Genomic DNA, 18,259 nt, shown 5'->3' on the forward strand with positions numbered 1-18,259 from the left:
TGTCTGGCTCTAGGTGAGTGATCACACCATCGTGGTTGTCTGGGTCATTAAGACCTCTTTTGTCTGGGTCATTAAGACCTTTTTTTGTATAGTTCTTCTGTGTATTCTTGCTACCTCTTCTTAACATCTTCTGCTTCTGATGGGTCCATACCATTTCTGTCCTTTATTGTTCCCATCTTTACATGAAATGTTCCCTTGGTGTCTCAATTTTTTGAAGAGATCTTTAGTCTTTCCCATTCTATTGCTTTCCTCTGTTTCTTTGCACTGTTCACCTATGAAGCCTTTCTTGCTCTTCTTTGGAACTCTGCTTTCAGATGGATATATCTTCCCTTTTCTCCTTTGCCTTTCACTTCTCTTCTTTTCTCAGCTATTTGTAAGGCCTAAGAGACAATCATTTTGCTTTTTTGCCTTTTTTTTTCTTGGGGATAGTTTTGGTCACCGCCTCCTGTACAATGTTATGAACCTCCGTCCATAGTTGTTCAGCCACTCTATGAGATCTAATCCCTTGATTTGTCACTTCCAGTGTATAAGGGATTTGATTTAGGTCAAACCTGAATGGTCTAGTGATTTTCACTACTTTCTGCAGTTAAAGTCTGAATTTTGCAAATAGGAGACCTGAGGTCAAAATGCTCAAGGCAAGTTTTAATGTTTTCTGTGTGGAAGCCTCCACAATAGAAGATCTTAATGTCAGTGATCTCTGAAGCCTTATCCTTTTTCCTTCCTCTCTCCACTACCACTTGCCTTAGTCACGAAAGACATACTTTGGTATCATGGAATACCTATTATTTCCCTTTCTGTAAATGTTTTTTAAAAAGATTTAACCCAAACTTAGAAACTAGGCAAAATGAAGACTATGTATCCTTTCAGTGGCTAGCATGACTCTTCTCACTCTATGGGGATGTAGATTTGTTTGGTTATGGTCTAGACAGCTGTGAAAAGAAGAGAAATGAAAAGCAAAGGAGAAAAGGAAAGCTATAGCATCTGAATGCAGAGTTCCAAAGAATAGCAAGGAGAGATAAGAAAGCCTTCCTAAGTGAATAGTGCAAAGACATAGAGGAAAACAACAGAATGGGAAAGACTAGAGATCTCTTCAAGAAAATTAGAGATACCAAGGGAACATTTCATGCAAAGATGGGCTCGATAAAGGACAGAAATGGTATGGACCTAATAGAAGCAGAAGATATTAAGAAGAGGTGGCAAGAATACACAGAAGAATACAAAAAAGATCTTCATGACCAAGATAATCATGATGGTGTGATCACTCACCTAGAGCCAGACATCCTGGAATGTGAAGTCAAGTGGGCCTTAGAAAGCATCACTACAAACAAAGCTAGTGGAGGTGATGGAATTCCACTTGAGCTCTTTCAAATCCTGAAAGATGATGCTGTGAAAGTGCTGCACTCAATAAGCCAGCAAATTTGGAAAACTCAGCAGTGGCCACAGGACTGGAAAAGTTCAGTTTTCATTCCAGTCCCAAAGAAAGGCAATGCCAAAGAATGCTCAAACTACCACAAATTGCACTCATCTCACACGCTAGTAAAGTAATGCTCAAAATTCTCCAAGCTAGGCTTCAGCAATACATGAACCGTGAACTTCCTGATGTTCAGGCTGGTTTTAGAAAAGGCAGAGGAACCAGAAATCAAATTGCCAACATCCACTGGAACATCAAAAAACCAAGAGAGTTCCAGAAAAACATCTATTTCTGCTTTCTTGACTATGCCAAAGCCTTTGACTGTGTGGATCACAATAAACTGTGGAAAATTCTGAAAGAGATGGGAATACCAAACCACCTGACCTGCCTCTTGAGAAACCTATATGCAGGTCAGGAAGCAACAGTTAGAACTGGACATGGAGCAACAGACTGGTTCCCAGTAGGAAAAAGAGTATGTCAAGGCTGTATATTGTCACCCTGCTTATTTAACTTATATGCAGAGTACATCATGAGAAATGCTGGGCTGGAAGAAGCACAAGCTGGAATCAAGATTGCCAGGAGAAATATCAGTAACCTCAGATATGCAGATGACACCACCCTTATGGCAGAAAGTGAAGAGGAACTAAAAAGCCTCTTAATGAAAGTGAAAGAGGAGATTGAAAAAGTTGGCTTAAAGTTCAACATTCAGAAAATGAGGATCATGGCATCCGGTCCCATCACTTCATGGGAAATAGGTGGGGAAACAGTGTCAGACTTTATTTTCTTGGGCTCCAAAATCACTGCAGATGGTGATTGCAGCCATGAAATTAAAAGATGCTTATTCCTTGGAAGGAAAGTTATGACCAACCTAGATAGCATATTGAAAAGCAGAAACATCACTTTGCCAACAAAGGTCCGTCTAGTCAAGGCTATGGTTTTTCCTGTGGTCATGTATGGATGTGAGAGTTGGACTGTGAAGAAAGCTGAGCACTGAAGAATTGATGCTTTTGAACTGTGGTGTTGGAGAAGACTCTTGAGAGTCCCCTGGACTGCAAGAAGATCCAACCAGTCCATTCTAAAGGAGATCAGTCCTGGGTGTTCATTGGAAGGAATGATGCTAAAGCTGAAACTCCAATACTTTGGCCTCCTCACGTGAAGAGTTGACTCATTGGAAAAGTCTCTGATGCTGGGAGGGATTTGGGGCAGGAGGAGAGGGGGACGACAGAGGATGAGATGGCTGGATGGCATCACCAACTCGATGGACATGAGTTTGCGTGAACTCTGGGAGTTGGTGATGGACAGGGAGGCCTGGCATGCTGTGATTTATGGGGTTGCAAAGAGTCGGACACGACTGAGCGACTGAACTTAACTGAACTGATGGTAAAGTTAGGTGATAACATTCAGGAAGCTGATAGAATACAAATGGATTTTGTCAAGTAGAGATGGAAAGGATTTGTGTCCAGCTGAGAAGATAACTACAAAGATTATGGTTTTATTGCTCTGTGGCCCATTACATAATTGTGTATATAATTTAGCAGTCTTAGTTCAGCATCCTTTTCTTTGTTTTTCTGTTTTTTTTGTTTTGTTTTGTTTTTTTACTATCATTGCCTCAGTTTTTAGTATCTGCTTTCAATCCAGTTTTGCCATCTTGCTTATCTCCTTATTAGTGAGTTAAGTAAATCTTGAACATCTGCTCACCATATGTCTGTATGAGAATTATGTTTTTAAGTTTTTGAAAATTATGCTTGACTAACTTGGAAGAAAATTATACTTGATAATTGCCATTACTGCCATTACCCCTACCATAGTTTGGGCAAACTACAGGGAGGAAACACAGCCCCGCCCATCAACAGAAAATTGGGTTAAAGATTTACTCAGCATGGCCCTGCCTTTCAGAGCAAGACCCAAATTCCCCCATAGCCAGTCCCTCCCATCAGGAAACTGCCACAAACCTCTTATCCTTTTCCATCAGAGGGCAGACAGAATAAAATCCACAATCACAGAAAACTAACCAAACTGATCAATTGGATCACAGCCTTGTCTAACTCAATGAAACTATGAGCCATGCTATGTAGGGCCACCCAAGACAGATGGGTCATGGTGGAGAGTTCTGACAAAATGTGGTCCACTGGAGAAGAGAATGGCAAACCACTTCAGTATTCTTGCCTTGAAAACCCACGGACAGTATGACAAGGCAAAAAATATGACACTGAAAGATGAACTCCCCAGGTCAGTAGGTGCCTGAAGTGCTTCTCCACTGGAGAAGAGTGGAGAAATAACTCCAGAAAGAATGAAGAGATGGAGCCAAAGCAAAAACAATACCCAGTTGTAGATGTGACTGGTGATAGAAGCAAGGTCTGATGCTGTAAAGAGCAATATTGCATAGGAACCTGAAATGTTAAGTCCATGAATCAAGGTAAATTGGAAGTGGTCAAACAGGAGAAGGCAGAAGTGAACATCGACATTTTAGAAATCAGTGAAATAAAATAGCCTGGAATGGGCAAATTTAATTCAGATGACCATTATATTTACTACTGTGGGCAAGAATTCCTTAGAAGTGGCCCTCATAGTCAACGAGACTCTGAAATGCTGTACTTAGGTGCAGTCTCAAAAATGAAAGAATAATCTCTGTTCGTTTCCAAGGCAAATCATTCAGTATCACAGTAATCCAAGTCTATGCCCCAACCACTAATGCCAAAGAAGCTGAAGTCAAACACTTCTATGAAGACCTTATAGAACTAACACCAAAAAAAGATTTCCTTTTCATTGTAGGGGACTAGAGTTCAAAAGTAGGAAGTCAAGAGATGCCTGGAGTAACAGGAAAGTTTTGCCTTGAAGTACAAAATGAAGCAGGGCAATGGCTAACAGAGTTTTGCTGAGAGATCGCATTGGTCATAGCAAACACCCTCTTCCAACAATATAATAGATGACTGTACTCATGGACATCACCAGATGGTCAATACTGAAATCAGATTGATTATATTCTTTGCAGCTGAAGTTGGGAAAGCTCTATATTGTCATCACAAACAAGACTGGGAACTGACTGGCTCAGATCATGAACTCCTTATTGCCAAATTCAGACTTACATTGAAGAAGTAGAGAAAACCACTAGACCATTCAGGTATGACCTAGATCAAATCCCTTATAATTATACAGTAACAAATAGATTCAAGGGATTAGATCTGATAGAGTACCTGAAGAACTATAGACAGATGTTCATGACATATGCAGAGTACATCATGTGAAATGCCAGACTGTATGAAGCACAAGCTGGAATTAAGATTGCCAGGAGAAATATCAATAACCTCAGATATGCAGACAATTCCACCCTTATGGCAGAAAGTGAAGAAGAACTAAAGAGCCTCTTGATGAAAATGAAAGAGAAGAGTGAAAAAGCTGGCTTAAAACTCAGCATTAAAAAAATAAAGATCATGGCATCTGGTCCCATCACTTCATTGCAAATACATGGGGAAACAATGGAACAGTGACAGATTTTATTTTCTTGAGCTCCAAAATCACTGCAGATGGTGACTGCAGCCATGAAATTAAAAGATGCTTGCTCCTTGGAAGAAAAGTTATAACAAATGTAGACAGCATTTTAAAAAGCAGAGACATCACTTTGCTGACAAAGGTTCATCTAGTCAAAGTTATGGTTTTTCCAGTAGTCATGTATGGATATGAGAGTTGGACCATAAAAAAAGCTGAGTGCTGAAGAATTGATGCTTTTGAACTGTGGTGTTGGAGAAGACTCTTGAGAGTCCCTTGGACTGCAAGGAGTTCTAACCAATCAACCCTAAAGGAAATCAACCTTGAGTATTCACTGGAAGGACTGATGATGAAGCTCCAATACTTTGACCACCTGATGCGAAGAACTGTCTCATTAGGAAAGACCTTAATGCTGGGAAAGATTGAAGGCAGGAGGAGAAGGGATCAACAGAGGACAAGATGGTGAATGACATCACCAACTCAATGAACATGAGTTTGAGCAAACTCTAGTATTTGACGATGGACAGGGAAGCCTGGCTTGCTGCAGTCCATGGGGTTGCAAAGAGTTGTACATGACTGAACAGCTGAACTGACTGACTAATCTTGTAGGGCAAATCTTCACTCTTGTAAAATGGTCTAACATATATGCATGCTTAGCCATGGTTGTGGCAGTGGGGGGAAGGAAGGTTCTCCTGAGTGTAGAAAGGAAAAACCTTTACCCTCACAGTCTCAACAATAGCCTTAGTAGGAGTTCAATATGTGGTTTCCATGGACTGGACCCCTTTGAACCCTGCAACTCTTCATTTTCAGGAAACAAGGACACCGAAGTGTCACTGCCAGTGGAATCCTTTGAAAAAACTTGATTGGTCATTACCTCTTTGGCCCTATCACAGTTACATTGTTTTTCTTTCCATCCTCATTTGGCAAGTGCAACGAGACACACATGAATTGCTGTAAAATAGCCACAGCTTCCTTTGTCCCAATTGCGAAATGTCTTTCTCATTCAAGCTTTTATAGAATCTCCAAGTGGCACAGGGTTCACAGTTTGACAACAGAATTGCCAGCCCACTGGAGCATTGTGGTTAACAGTTCCCATTTTCTTGATTCTCGGAAAACAGAGCTGTTCTTCACAACTTGGACTAATAAGCAGCCCAAGAAAGAGCAGTAATGACTCCTTAATTAACATCGAGGTAGCAGCCACAAGTGGAGAAGGCAATGGCAGCCCACTCCAGTGTTCTTGCTGGAGAATCCCAGGGACAGGGGAGCCTGGTGGGCTCCTGTCTATGGGGTCGCACAGAGTCGGACACAACTGAAGCGATTTAGCAGCAGCAGCAGCCACCACAGGCAGAAAGTTTAGTGTGAGGTGTTGAGAGGTGACTGCTCTTGAGCAGGGGACTTGAGTTTGAGTCCTGACTCTGTCATCATCCCAACTCTGTCATTATCCCGTGGGTAACTGAGAAAGTCCCATCACAGCTGCATCCCTCCTTTTTCTTCATCTGTAAATGAGAAGCCAGTGGTGGTGCATCAACTCTTTGTCAAATGCTGTGTTAGCCACTGAAGGTACGAACACAAATCTAAGTCCTAGTTCCTGATTCTAAGGAGCTTAGCATCTCCTGCACAAACGCACAAAGTAGAAAACTTCAAACTGATGTCACTTGTTCTGAAAAAAGGAAACAGTGTGATTGCGCTGGAGGCAGGAGAGAAAATAGCCAATCAAAACCTGCCCACCTCCATTCCCACCTGGTCTTGTTCTAGTGTTGTGCGTCTCTGTGTGTGACATCAACATGCATCCAGTTGTAGGAGCTAAGAACCTAGAAGTTGTCCATGATCCCTCCTCCTCCCGCCTCCACCCCAAATCCAGCCCATCATCAGGTACTGCCAGTTTTCTCTGACCAACTCCATTTACATCACTTAAATTCAGGACCAGTTGTCTCTTCCCTGGGTTCTAGTTGTATATACTTTCTGTTCTATTTGGATTCCTTTGGATCTTGTTTTCTCATTGTAGCCAGGATGATCTCCAAATGCTAATCTGATTATCTCTACTCTCCTGACTTCCTTCCCAAAGCATATTCCTGATTTAAAACAATCCAGTGTTTTCCTGATTCCCTCTCTAAACTCTTACTGTGTCCCACTTGCTGTTAGGATAGAGTGATAGTTTTCTATTCATCATGCTTTCTCCTACTGCTCATCTTGTTGTTCAGTCTATCTTTCTTGTGGAGTTCAGTTAGTTAACACCTTCATTTTCAGATCTCAGTTCCAGTGTCACTTGGCTGAGGAAGCCTTCCTTGAGATCCATGCCCAGTAATATTCTATTATATAATTCCACAGCACTGCATTTCTCCTTTGTAGCACCTATTTGAGTTATAATTTTATATCTCTTGGCCTGATGCACTCTCCTGCATTAGTGTGTGGGACTTATGTGCAGAGGCTGGGACTGGTGTTGCTCACCACTCAGCCCCACTGGTTTAGAATAGATAAAGGAAAGAATGAATGAGTGAGAGCAGTCAGTGGGTGAAGCTAAGGGTCAACAGTGGCCAAGTCATGACAAGCCTATGACCCCTAATGGGATATGGATCTAATCCTGTGAAACCTGGATGATTCCAAACTGAGAGATGAAGTGGAGAGAGAAACATTAGAGAGATGGCTCTGGGGCTCTGTGGAGAGAGACATGAGGTGGGGGACACAGAGGTAGGTCTCTGCCATCAGTGAATTCCTATGACTCTCTTCTTCCTTATTCAAAATCCTGCCTGGCAGCTCACACCATTTGGGTTTTCATTTTCTGTGCTGGGTTCAAGAGACTTGGTGGTTAACCTCCATATGGAAAATACACTTCCTCTGTGTCAGTTGCACAAGTTCTCAGTTGTGTCTGGCTGTCTGTGGCCTCATGGATTGTAGCCCATGGAGGAGCCTGGTGGGCTGCAGTCCATGGGGTCACTAAGAGTCGGACATGACTGAGCGACTTCACTTTCACTTTTCACTTTCATGCGTTGGAGAAGGAAATGGCAACCGACTCTGCTGTTCTTGCCTGGATAATCCCAGGGATGGGGGAGCCTGGTGGGCTGCCGTCTACGGGGTCGCACAGAGTTGGACATGACTGAAGCGACTTAGCAGCAGCAGCAGGCTCCTCTGACCATGGAATTTTCCAGGTAAGATTACTGGAGCAGGGTTCTATTTCTCAGTTACTGCCATGTGAAAACCCCTGTGGAATTCTATCACATTTTGAGGGTAAGTTTGACATGATACTCATTTTGGAGCATCCTAGAGACATCTCAAGGAATAGAGGGTCATATTTAAGACCAGTGGAAACACACATACACAAAACCATGAGCTGGAAAGGTTTGCCATGCTTTTTAAGACATCGTGGGCCAAGAAATCAGAGTGGCTTCACATATGAACCAATTTGCTCTCTTTCCTGTCTTGCTTCCCTCCAGCCCTGAATCAAACTCTCATCTTCACTTTATGACCCTATCCTATCTTTTGAACTCCTGTTGTCTCTCAGGGACTCAGATTCAAACTTGGCCTTTTAGTCCTTTCCACTTAAGACCAATTTGTTCAGTGACCTCCCTGCTCAACAGTTGGCCAGGGACTGCTCTCTTCCCTCCTGCTTCTGTGAGCAGCTGACATCATGGCAAGCACAGATTTATAGTTACTCCCGCCTCTTCCTAGCCGTATAAGCCCTGGTAGTTTTCTTGTCTGTGCCTCCATTTCTTCATTTGGTAAAACGGGGATAAGAATGGTTACTTCCTGGTGTTGCTGTGAGAATCAAACATGTTAATTCACATAATGGTCAGCATAGTCAGGCTTGTAGAAACCATTCCATCAGTGTTACTTGTCAGTATCATTCTCATTCTTATCATTGTCGTCATCATCATTTAGGTCCCACAGCAACCCTGGCAACTGTTACTATTATACTAATTTCACAGATGAGGAGATTGCACCAAAGTCTTTGATGGAAAACAAAAAACCTGAAGGAGATGAATAGGGCCTTTAGAAGCTGGAGACTTCTTTTAAGAACAGGATAGAGCCAAAGCTGGGGGTGGAGTGAGTTGGGATGAAGCCAGCCGCATGGCCCCAGATCACTGTGCCATTGAGAAGTAGGGCCTTGGGGTGTCAGGCTGGCTTGAAGGAGCAGCAGGCCTGACAAATAGGAAGGAGATGTCTGTTTGCACAGAGAATGTCTCTCCAGATTTAGTGTTGGGTTCACTTCTCTGATACTCTGGCGTTAAAAGCCTGCTGACTTTGGCAACTCAGACTGGTGACCTCCCCTGTCCCCAGGGTGACGTGTGGGTCTGTAGTAATCTGTAGAACTGCTGCTTTTTCAAGATAAATGTCAAAAAATATGGGCAATGCATTTGTACACTCACCACTTTAAAAAATACCAAGTATCTCTTCCTCTGACCGTCAGATGAGTTATTCCTTAGGTACACTGGAAGTTTTAAGGTTAAACTTTTTACTGCTTTTCTTTCTCTGCCTGTTCACTTTCTTTTAAGAACCTAAGCCTGGTTAGCAGAGCATGATCAGACTGCAGTGAATCACAAATTCTAGGAAATCAATACATGATTTTTTTTTTCATTATAATAAGAGAGATTACAAAGAGGACAACTTATAATAAAAGCCACGTTCTTGCAAAATCATTTTCTCTCTCCCATTTGGGACTATTTCTGCAAGCCATTGCTGACTTCCTCTAGGTCACCTCCCTGTTCAATCAGGTCACATACTCAAATGAATAGGAAAGGGGAAGTGAGAAGTGAATTGGACTGAAGTGGCTGAGAAAATGAGGTGAGAAAAAAATGATGAAGGAACAAAAATGGAAATCTATTTTTGTTTACAAAGGAAATAGGAAAAAAATTGAGTGGATGGGGGTTTGTTTTGAGAAGTGCAGATAATGACAAGGATGTTTTGTAGGAAATATTTAATACAAGTCTCCCCTTATTCATTGTGCATCAGTGTTCTCTCTCTGAAGCTCTTTTGTATTGTGTGCATGCTGAGAGCTACATGGTGTTGAGGCATAGCTAACCATGGCTCCTGGGATCACGTGCATTCAAGAAACTGAATATTTCTTGAACTTAGCCTCTTATGAGACTTGGAGATGAAGAGGCTGAAAAAAGTTGTGCTCAATTAAAATTTCCTGCAAGAGTCATGACATCTAATAGGAAAGTAGTAACATGGAACTTAACTTGTGTTAAATGCCACACACTGTAGATGAAAATTATATACAAGGGCAAGGTACCGAGCTACAAATGACCAGCAGCTCAGTTAATTGCACTTGCTATGGCTGTTAGAGGAACTGGCAAAGGCAATAAGGAGAAAACAAGCACAATTTGGGGGTAGACTTGGGGCTCTAACATTTTTTTTCTTTCTCGTGTTGACGAAAATTCAATTAACTACTAAGTTAAGAGAAAAAAGAATTTTATTCAAGCTAAACTGAGGTTTATAATCTGGAAGGCAGATTCTCGGAAATCTCTGAGAGTAACATCACACAATTTTAACATTTCAAGCTAGTGCAGCAAATGCTGTGAACCAAGATGCTCACAACATATTTGTAGAAAACTCCTCCAGACGAGGAGGCAGGGAAGACTTCTTGGAAATGTCCCAGTTGAGTCTTTAAAAATTAATGGATGTTGAGTAAGTTAAAGGGAATAAATAAGGAGAGAAATGAGGCTTTATAGACAGAGGAGGCAGCCTGAAGAAAGCAAGGAGAGAAAGAACATATGTTCGGGGGTGGGGCAAATGGTAACACAGGCAGTTTGAATGTTGCTGGAACACAAACTGTGAGGTTGAACATGAAGGGAGGGCTTCCTGGAGGCTGGACTTTGAAAGGTCTCAAGTCTTGCCTGGTGATATGAGCAGACTTTGGTTTTAGCTGGATCAACCTGGTGATGGCAAGGAGGATAGATTTAAAAAGAAGAAAGGAGGAGAACAGTGAAAAGATGCTACAAGAATTAATTCAAGAATAAAATGATGAGGGTTTGAACTCAGACAGTTGGGAGTAAAGATGGAGAGAAGGTTGAGTTAACAGCACGTGATGACAAACTGGGATGTTGAGAAAGAGGAGACCAATAGGAGGACACCGACTTGATGGTGGTTCCTGTAACTAAGAAGATGCAGGAAGAATAGCAGGTTAACCCAGGGAGATAGAGGGTCAGGGATGTGGAGTTAGGGCTATCTGTGGTGCAAGCCAGAAGGGTGTGTCCATCAAGAGATTTGGGTCCATGAGTTTGAACTCTAGGGGAGGTTGGGAATGAGATATAGACTTGAAAGTTAGTAGTGTATAGGTAAATACCCAAAATAAAACTGTGATCAAGAGTGAACTATTAATAGCAATGAGCCAAAAAGAAGAAGAGCTACCCAAGAACAGGCCTGAGAGTAAGAAGAGGAAGGAGAGCTAGGGGGTCTCAGAAGTAGAGGGTCTCTGTCTGTGTTTGTCTCCCCTGGTGGTGGGAGTGTGAGGTGGGGGAGATAAATAAACAATAACCATCAATATTTGAATTGCTAAATCTTTCCAATTACTCAAAGCAAAATATTTAGAGAAGTGTCTTCCAACTCATTTGAAGAGACCATGAGGCTGGCAAAGATTTGAGGGCAGGAGGAAAAGGGGACGACAGAGATGAGATGGTTGGATAGCATCACTGACTCGATGGACATGAGTTTGAGCAAACTCTGGGAGATGGTGAAGGACAGGAAAGCCTGGTGTGCTGCAGTCCCTGGTATCCCAAAGAGTAAAGACACAACTGAGAAACTGAACAACTTCAGTTGTTTGAAAACCACCAGTCCTGGACTAGTAGCTGCAAAACTGGCATTCCAACCTTGCTCTGCCAAAACCAGCTCTGACTTGGCTGAAGTCCTCCCCTCTAAGACCTGGATCTCCTCATTGTTTAAATGAGAGGACTGGATTTATAATTCCGAAGGCCCTTCAAGGAAATGGACTCATAGCAATGCTGGGAAAACTGGAGACAGAGTCTGTGCAGCAGGGTCTGGAAGATGACTGTTTCTCCCGGTTCTTGCTCACACTTGAATTTGGCTCAGTATCCAGGGAGAGTGGATATTTGTAGACATTCGCTTTTCCTTAAACAGACACACATGTAGACTGGTGTGTAAGTTCTTACAAAATGATGAGTCCAATGTGAAGAGCTGACTCATTTGAAATGACCCTGATGCTGGGAAAGATTGAGGGCAGGAGGAGAAGGGGACGACAGAGGATGAGATGGTTGGATGACATCACCGACTCAATGGACACGAGTTTGGGTGGACTCTGGGAGTTGGTGTTGGACAGGGAGGCCTGGTGTGCTGCAGCTCATGGGATCTATTGCAACCCTCTAGTCTTGGTTGGGGCCAGTTGTTACTTTTAAGATGTTAAAACTTTCTTGAGATAATTGTAGATTCAAATATAGTTGTAAGAAATATTGCAATGAAATCCCTTATACCCTTTACCCAGTTTCCCCTAAGGGTAACATCTTGTATAAGATCTTGTACATTTGGTGCAAGATCAGAACCAATAAATCGATATTCATACAAACTACCTCTCTCATTCAGATTTCACCAGTTTTACAAGCACTTAGATGACCCTAGTGGTAAAGAACCTGCCTGCCACTGTAGCAGACATAAGAGACCTGGGTTCCATCCATGGGTTGGGAAGATCCCCTAGGGAATGGCAGTCTACTCCAGTATTCTTGCCTGGAGAATCCCATGGACAGAGGAGCCCCCCAGGTTACAATCCATGGGATCGCACAGTCAGACATGACTGTGATTGAGCATGCACATTGATTTTGTCTGTTTACATTCAGTTCTATGCAGTTTTAATATGTGTAGATTTCTGGAACCTTTGCCGCAGCGCAGAACAGTTCATTACAAAGATGCTACCCTTTGATACCTCCCTTCTGCCTACTGACCTAAATCCTGGAAAGCACTAATCTGTTCTACATCTCTCTAATTCTGTCATTTCAAGAATGTTATATAAATGGAATCGTACACTATGTAAGCTCTTGAGATCTTTTTTTTTTCATGTAACCTCTTGAGACTGGATTTTTTTCATTGGTCATAATTCCCTTGAGATCCATCCAAGTTGTGTGTATGGAAAGTTTGTCCCTTTTTAGTCCTAAGTAGCATTCCATGGTACATGACAGTTTATTTAACCATTCACTCATTGAGGGACATTTGGGTTCTTTCCAGTCTTCTGCTACCGTGCACGAAGCTGCTGTAAACATTCCACTGCAGGCTTTTGTGTGAGTGTAAGTCTTCATTTCTCTGGGACAAATGTCCAGGAATGCAGTTGCTGGCTCATATGATGGTTGCAGGTTTAGTTTTTTTAAGAAACTTCAAACTGTTTTCCATAGTGGCTGTACATTTTACATTCTCACCAGCCATGTAAGTGACCCAATTTTATCACATCCTTACCATTGTTTGGGTGCTGTCACTTTAAAAATGTTAGTCACTCTGATAGGCATATAGTACCGTCTAGTCAAGGCTATGGTTTTTCCAGTAGTCATGTATGGATGTGAGAGTTGGACTGTGAAGAAAGCTGAGCACTGAAGGATTGATGCTTTTGAACTGTGGTGTTGGAGAAGACTCTTGAGAGTCCCTTGGACTGCAAAGAGATCCAACCAGTCCATTCTGAAGGAGATCAGTCCTGGGATTTCTTTGGAAGGAATGATGCTAAAGCTGAAACTCCAGTACTTTGGCCACCTCATGCGAAGAGTTGACTCATTGGAAAAGTCTCTGATGCTGGGAGGGATTAGGGGCAGGAGGAGAAGGGGACGATAGAGGGTGAGATGGCTGGATGGCATCACTGACTCGAAGAACGTGAGTCTGAGTGAACTCCGGGAGTTGGTGATGGACAAGGAGGCCTGGCGTGCTGCGATTCATGGGGTCGCAAAGAGTCGGACACGACTGAGCGACTGAACTGAACTGAATGTCTCATTATGCCTTACAGATTTTCCTCTGTCATGTTCCCAGGGCTTAGTGACCCGTTTAGGTACCTAATTTTACCTTAAATACAAAGCAAAATGAAAAGGATTTCTTAAAATACTAGTTTTCCTGCAGAACCTGGTAAAAGGATATGTTCTAAGATTTTTTTTTCACTTTCAAAATCGTCCACAATTTCCTTTGTTTCTTTTGTCTATGGTGAAAATTCCAAAGGCATGTTTCCATTATGTTAAAGAAGATGGGTTGATCACTAAAAACTACCATGTTATGATTACACCCACAGTCATTTGAAAAGATACTCAAAACTTAAGCTTTCTTTTTTTTTTTTTTTTAACAAGAGCCATTTTTTTTTAATGATACTTTTACAATAGAGGTATTTTGCTGCTAAGGCAAATTGAAAGCAAAAGTTTTCAGAAAGCTTTGATTAATTCAGAAAATTATGATTCTCCTTGAATTAGAAGAACAGAGAAGTTGGAGGAAACCTCACATGGGGTGAAAGGGGCTTCCCTGGTGGCTCAGTGGTAAACAATCCACTTACCAGTGCAGGAGATGCAGATTCGATCCCTAGGTCAGGAAGATCCCCTAAAGGAGGAAATGGCAATCGACCCCAGTATTCTTGCCAGGAAAATCCCATGGACAGAGGAGGCTGGTGGGCTATAGTTCATGGGATTGCAAAGAATCAGACACAACTGAGTGACTAAACAACAACACCATCTTATTATGGTTTTCATTTGCAATTCTCTGATGGTTAATAAGGTTGAACATCTTTTTATTGTGCTTACTTGCCATCTGTATATCCCCTTCAGTGACACGTCTCTTCATGTCTTTTGCCTGTTTTCTAGTTGTTCTTTCATTGTTGAGATTTGACAGATCTTTAGATTTTCTAGAGACAAGACCTTGACAGCTATCTGGCTTACAAATACTTTCTCTCACTCTGGAGCTCTTCTGTTCATTCTCTTCACAAGGTTTCTTCCAGAACAAAAGTTTTTCATTTTGATGAGATTCAGTTTTTCAATTTTTCCTTTTCTGAATTACCTTATCAGTATCCAGTCTCTAAACTTTTTTCCTAGTCTTGGGGACCCAAGATTTTCCCCTGATTTTTTTTAAGTTTTATAATTTTTTTTTTAATTTTATATATCGGTCTGTGGTCCACCTTGAGAAAATTTTTGTGTAAGGTGTGAAGTTTAGATCAAGGCTCATGCCATCCCTCAAAAGTTTGTAATATTCTGGATACAGATCCTGTACATATTTTATTAGATTTATGCCAGTTTCATTTTCTTTGGAATGATGCAAAATGGCATTATTTTTTAATTAATGAGTATGTCTTTCACATCCTTCCTCTCCCCCAAACAAACAAGCAGATGTGAGTTTAAAACAAACCTCAAAGCAATCTGGTGATAGTCGATGGTTTTATAGCTTGCCTTCCTGTCTGAAGGAGAGGGAGTAAGGCATCGTTCTTACGAGGCTGGTCACCAGTTATTAACAGAACCACAGCTCCATCTAGGAGCCTTCGTCCTCATAGTCTTTGATTCAGTAACTGACCTGGGCGAACTTTTGCTAGTTCTTTACTTCTCTGAGGTTTAATTTTCTCTTATTATAAAATGGAAATAGCAATACTTTCTTTATAAATAATGCTGCCACCAGCAAAGAGCCACCAGGGAAGCCCAAGAATACTGGAGTGGGTAGCCTATCCCTTCTCCAGTGGATCTTCCTGACTCAGGAATCAAACTGGCGTCTCATGCATTGTAGGAGGATTCTTTACCAGCTAAGCTTACCAGGAAAGCCTATAAATAATACTAAGAGGGTGCAATTAAATTAAAAAGAGAATTTATCTACAACTATCTGGCATATAAATAAAGATCAATAAATGTTTCCTTCTTCCCTTTCTTCCTTTCCTCCTTTCCCTTCCTTCTTCCCTCCACCTTCACTTCCTTTTTTCCTCCTTTCTATTTGTAGTTCATGCCACCAGGCCAGTTTTTTATGGTAGGTTTCTTCCAGAAGGGTTCTTGCTCTACCTTCAGTTTGACTAGGAGACTGACGCCCCATGCCCAACTAGCCCCCAAGAACCTCTCCTCCTTCACCATAGCTCCTTTAATAGATGCTAATGATGAGGATTATTAAATCATGAAGTCTGTTTCTTCTCTTTAACTTCTTTACTCTAGGAGTTCAGTGAGTTTACATGAGCAATGAGCCACCTTTCTGTGTTCTCATCAGGGGAAGGTGATTTATGGTAGTCAATCAGCATAGATGGGGGGACCTTGGAGTGCTTCTAACAGGCAACCAGAGTCTCTCAGGCCCTGTTGAATTTGAATGTGGGTCTCATCAAAATACAGAATACAGAGAAAAAGGCTCATAGTTTGATGTAGAGACAACCTGAGGTTCTTGGGCTGAGCCCAGAGTAATAGACTCAGATTAGAGTAGGCCAATGTAGGTCATCATTCTCCCTGTAGACTCCACCCTGTACAAGAGATGGCTATATAGAGACTCCATAGAAATGAGGTGGGGGAAAGGAATTTCTCCTTTAAAAATTCAAATTAAGCTGGAGTCCCTCTAGGGCTGATTATCTTTTTTCTTCTTCATTTGACAAGTGTTCATCCAGTTAATTTGGAACCAGCCCTCTCCTCCCATCTTCAATAGTAACTGTGGGCCAGCTAGATACGACTCAGGAGCCCTTGACGTTGTGGGGTGGGCCATCTACTCCAGCATCCTAATTGTTGTCAGACAGTCAATGATCCTAAATGGTTAAAAGCCTGGAGAGATTGTGTCACCTTCTGACCTTCATCCATGGATGTCAAACCAAGATGGAGACTACGGACAAGGAAATGTTCCATTCATCCTTGCAGGATACATCATGAAATGAAGGAGCTTTTTGTTGAAAATCTATTCATTTTGTATTCAGTTCAGTTCAGTCACTCAGTCGTGTCCAACTCTTTGCAATTAGAAATGAAAATACCTCTTTGGCATCATATTGACTTTGGAAACAAAGAACTACTAGAAATAGAACATCAAACAGATGTTGGTCTTTGCTAATATATTTTTAGTTTTCCTTCAAGGCCTACTTGTCCCAGTGATCATTTCTGTCCTACAGTTCTCTCTTTATGTTCTTTTAGTGGAAGTCATGGAAACAATAGTGTTTAGAGCAGAAGAGTGGCCCCGAGGAGTATGTTGGCCTCCCCAGACTCTTGCCAAATGTCTGGGGAGCACCTACCCAAAGGTCATTTCACTTGGCTGCTTTTGGGGCCTAATGTGATGGACCCTGACCACAGAAATCTCACCCGTGCCAATTTCTCCCTCTTCTTTCTCCAGCAAGGATTGAAAATAGTTCACCATGCAGAGAAGACACTGTCCAGCTTCTGCAAGTGGCAGAAGAGCATCAATCCCAAGAGTGACCTCAACCCTGCCCATCATGATGTGGCCGTCCTTCTCACCAGGTACCCCAGAGCCAGGGATGGTAAGACGGGTGGGGGATTGGCAAGTGAAAAGGTTGCCAGGTATTCAAACTCATGAGATTCTTCTATTCTCTGTTGTTCTTGGTCATTTAAAAGGGAGTTTCTGTGAACTAGATACCTCCTGACTCCCATCCCAGTAAGGGAGGAGTTAGTAAACTTGTTAAATGTGCACAGCTCTCTGTGTTAATCAACTGCATCTGCTTGTTCCTATCCCAGAGATGATTTCATCATTAAAACTGGCTTCTCAGTGCAGCTCTGTAAACAATCAGTAAGCTTGTTTGCAGATCCTCATTAAAGTCTCCTGTAACTCTTCACCGTGGAATTTCTTATCCTTTAATTTTATTTTTAAAAAAAGTTCCTCCAATTTTGAAACCTGCAACTCTTTCTACAGAAATTAGTCTTCCATCTCTGGCTGATGTCAAAGATAGAATATGGGGAGAAGGGCCTTCCCTGAACAGGCAGAGTGATTTGCTTGCACCTTTGTCTCCTTTACCCTCATGAAGACACTATTTGTTCTGACTACAGAGACCCTATGTGCTAATAAGAACCATCAGGACTTCTAGGACTCATAGCAGTGAAAACCTAGTGAATTTACCTAATCAACCCAGGCTCTTGGAAGGCTATGTGTGCTCATTGATCCAATAGATATTTTTTGAGCACCTACTGTATAACAGATACTATTTTAATCTAGACAAATGAAGCTGTTAATGAGGAGGGAAGAGTAAGTTTTCACTGGGTACTCCTATGCAGACTCAGAGACATCCTGAATCCAGGGATGTAGAGTGGAAGAGGCCCTTCAGCCTGGCCCTCCAACCTTTTGATCAGGAAGGCCCTGGGTATCTGTTTATTGTCTCTGGGAAGGACAGTCTGCCCCTGAACATCTTGGCTTGTCCTCTGTCCCTTTGACAGGATGATCTGAGTACATTGGATATCTACAAGGGATGATAATTAGCTCCCACCCTATCCAAATATCTGTCTTATCCTAACCGGA

General features: G+C 42.0%; 1 protein-coding gene across 1 annotated transcript in view; it reads left to right on the forward strand.

Moving 5' to 3' along the window:
• Nucleotides 1-18,259, forward strand: part of ADAMTS12 (ADAM metallopeptidase with thrombospondin type 1 motif 12) — a 392,745-nt gene that overhangs the window by 210,787 nt on the left and 163,699 nt on the right. Inside the window, exon 6 of the mRNA XM_027520036.1 lies at nucleotides 17,126-17,250. Within this exon, the coding sequence (XP_027375837.1) occupies nucleotides 17,126-17,250 (125 nt within the window). The remainder of the gene's footprint in view (nucleotides 1-17,125; nucleotides 17,251-18,259) is intronic.

This window comes from Bos indicus x Bos taurus, chromosome 20 (genome assembly GCF_003369695.1).
Source record: "Bos indicus x Bos taurus breed Angus x Brahman F1 hybrid chromosome 20, Bos_hybrid_MaternalHap_v2.0, whole genome shotgun sequence".
NCBI lineage: Eukaryota > Metazoa > Chordata > Mammalia > Artiodactyla > Bovidae > Bos > Bos indicus x Bos taurus.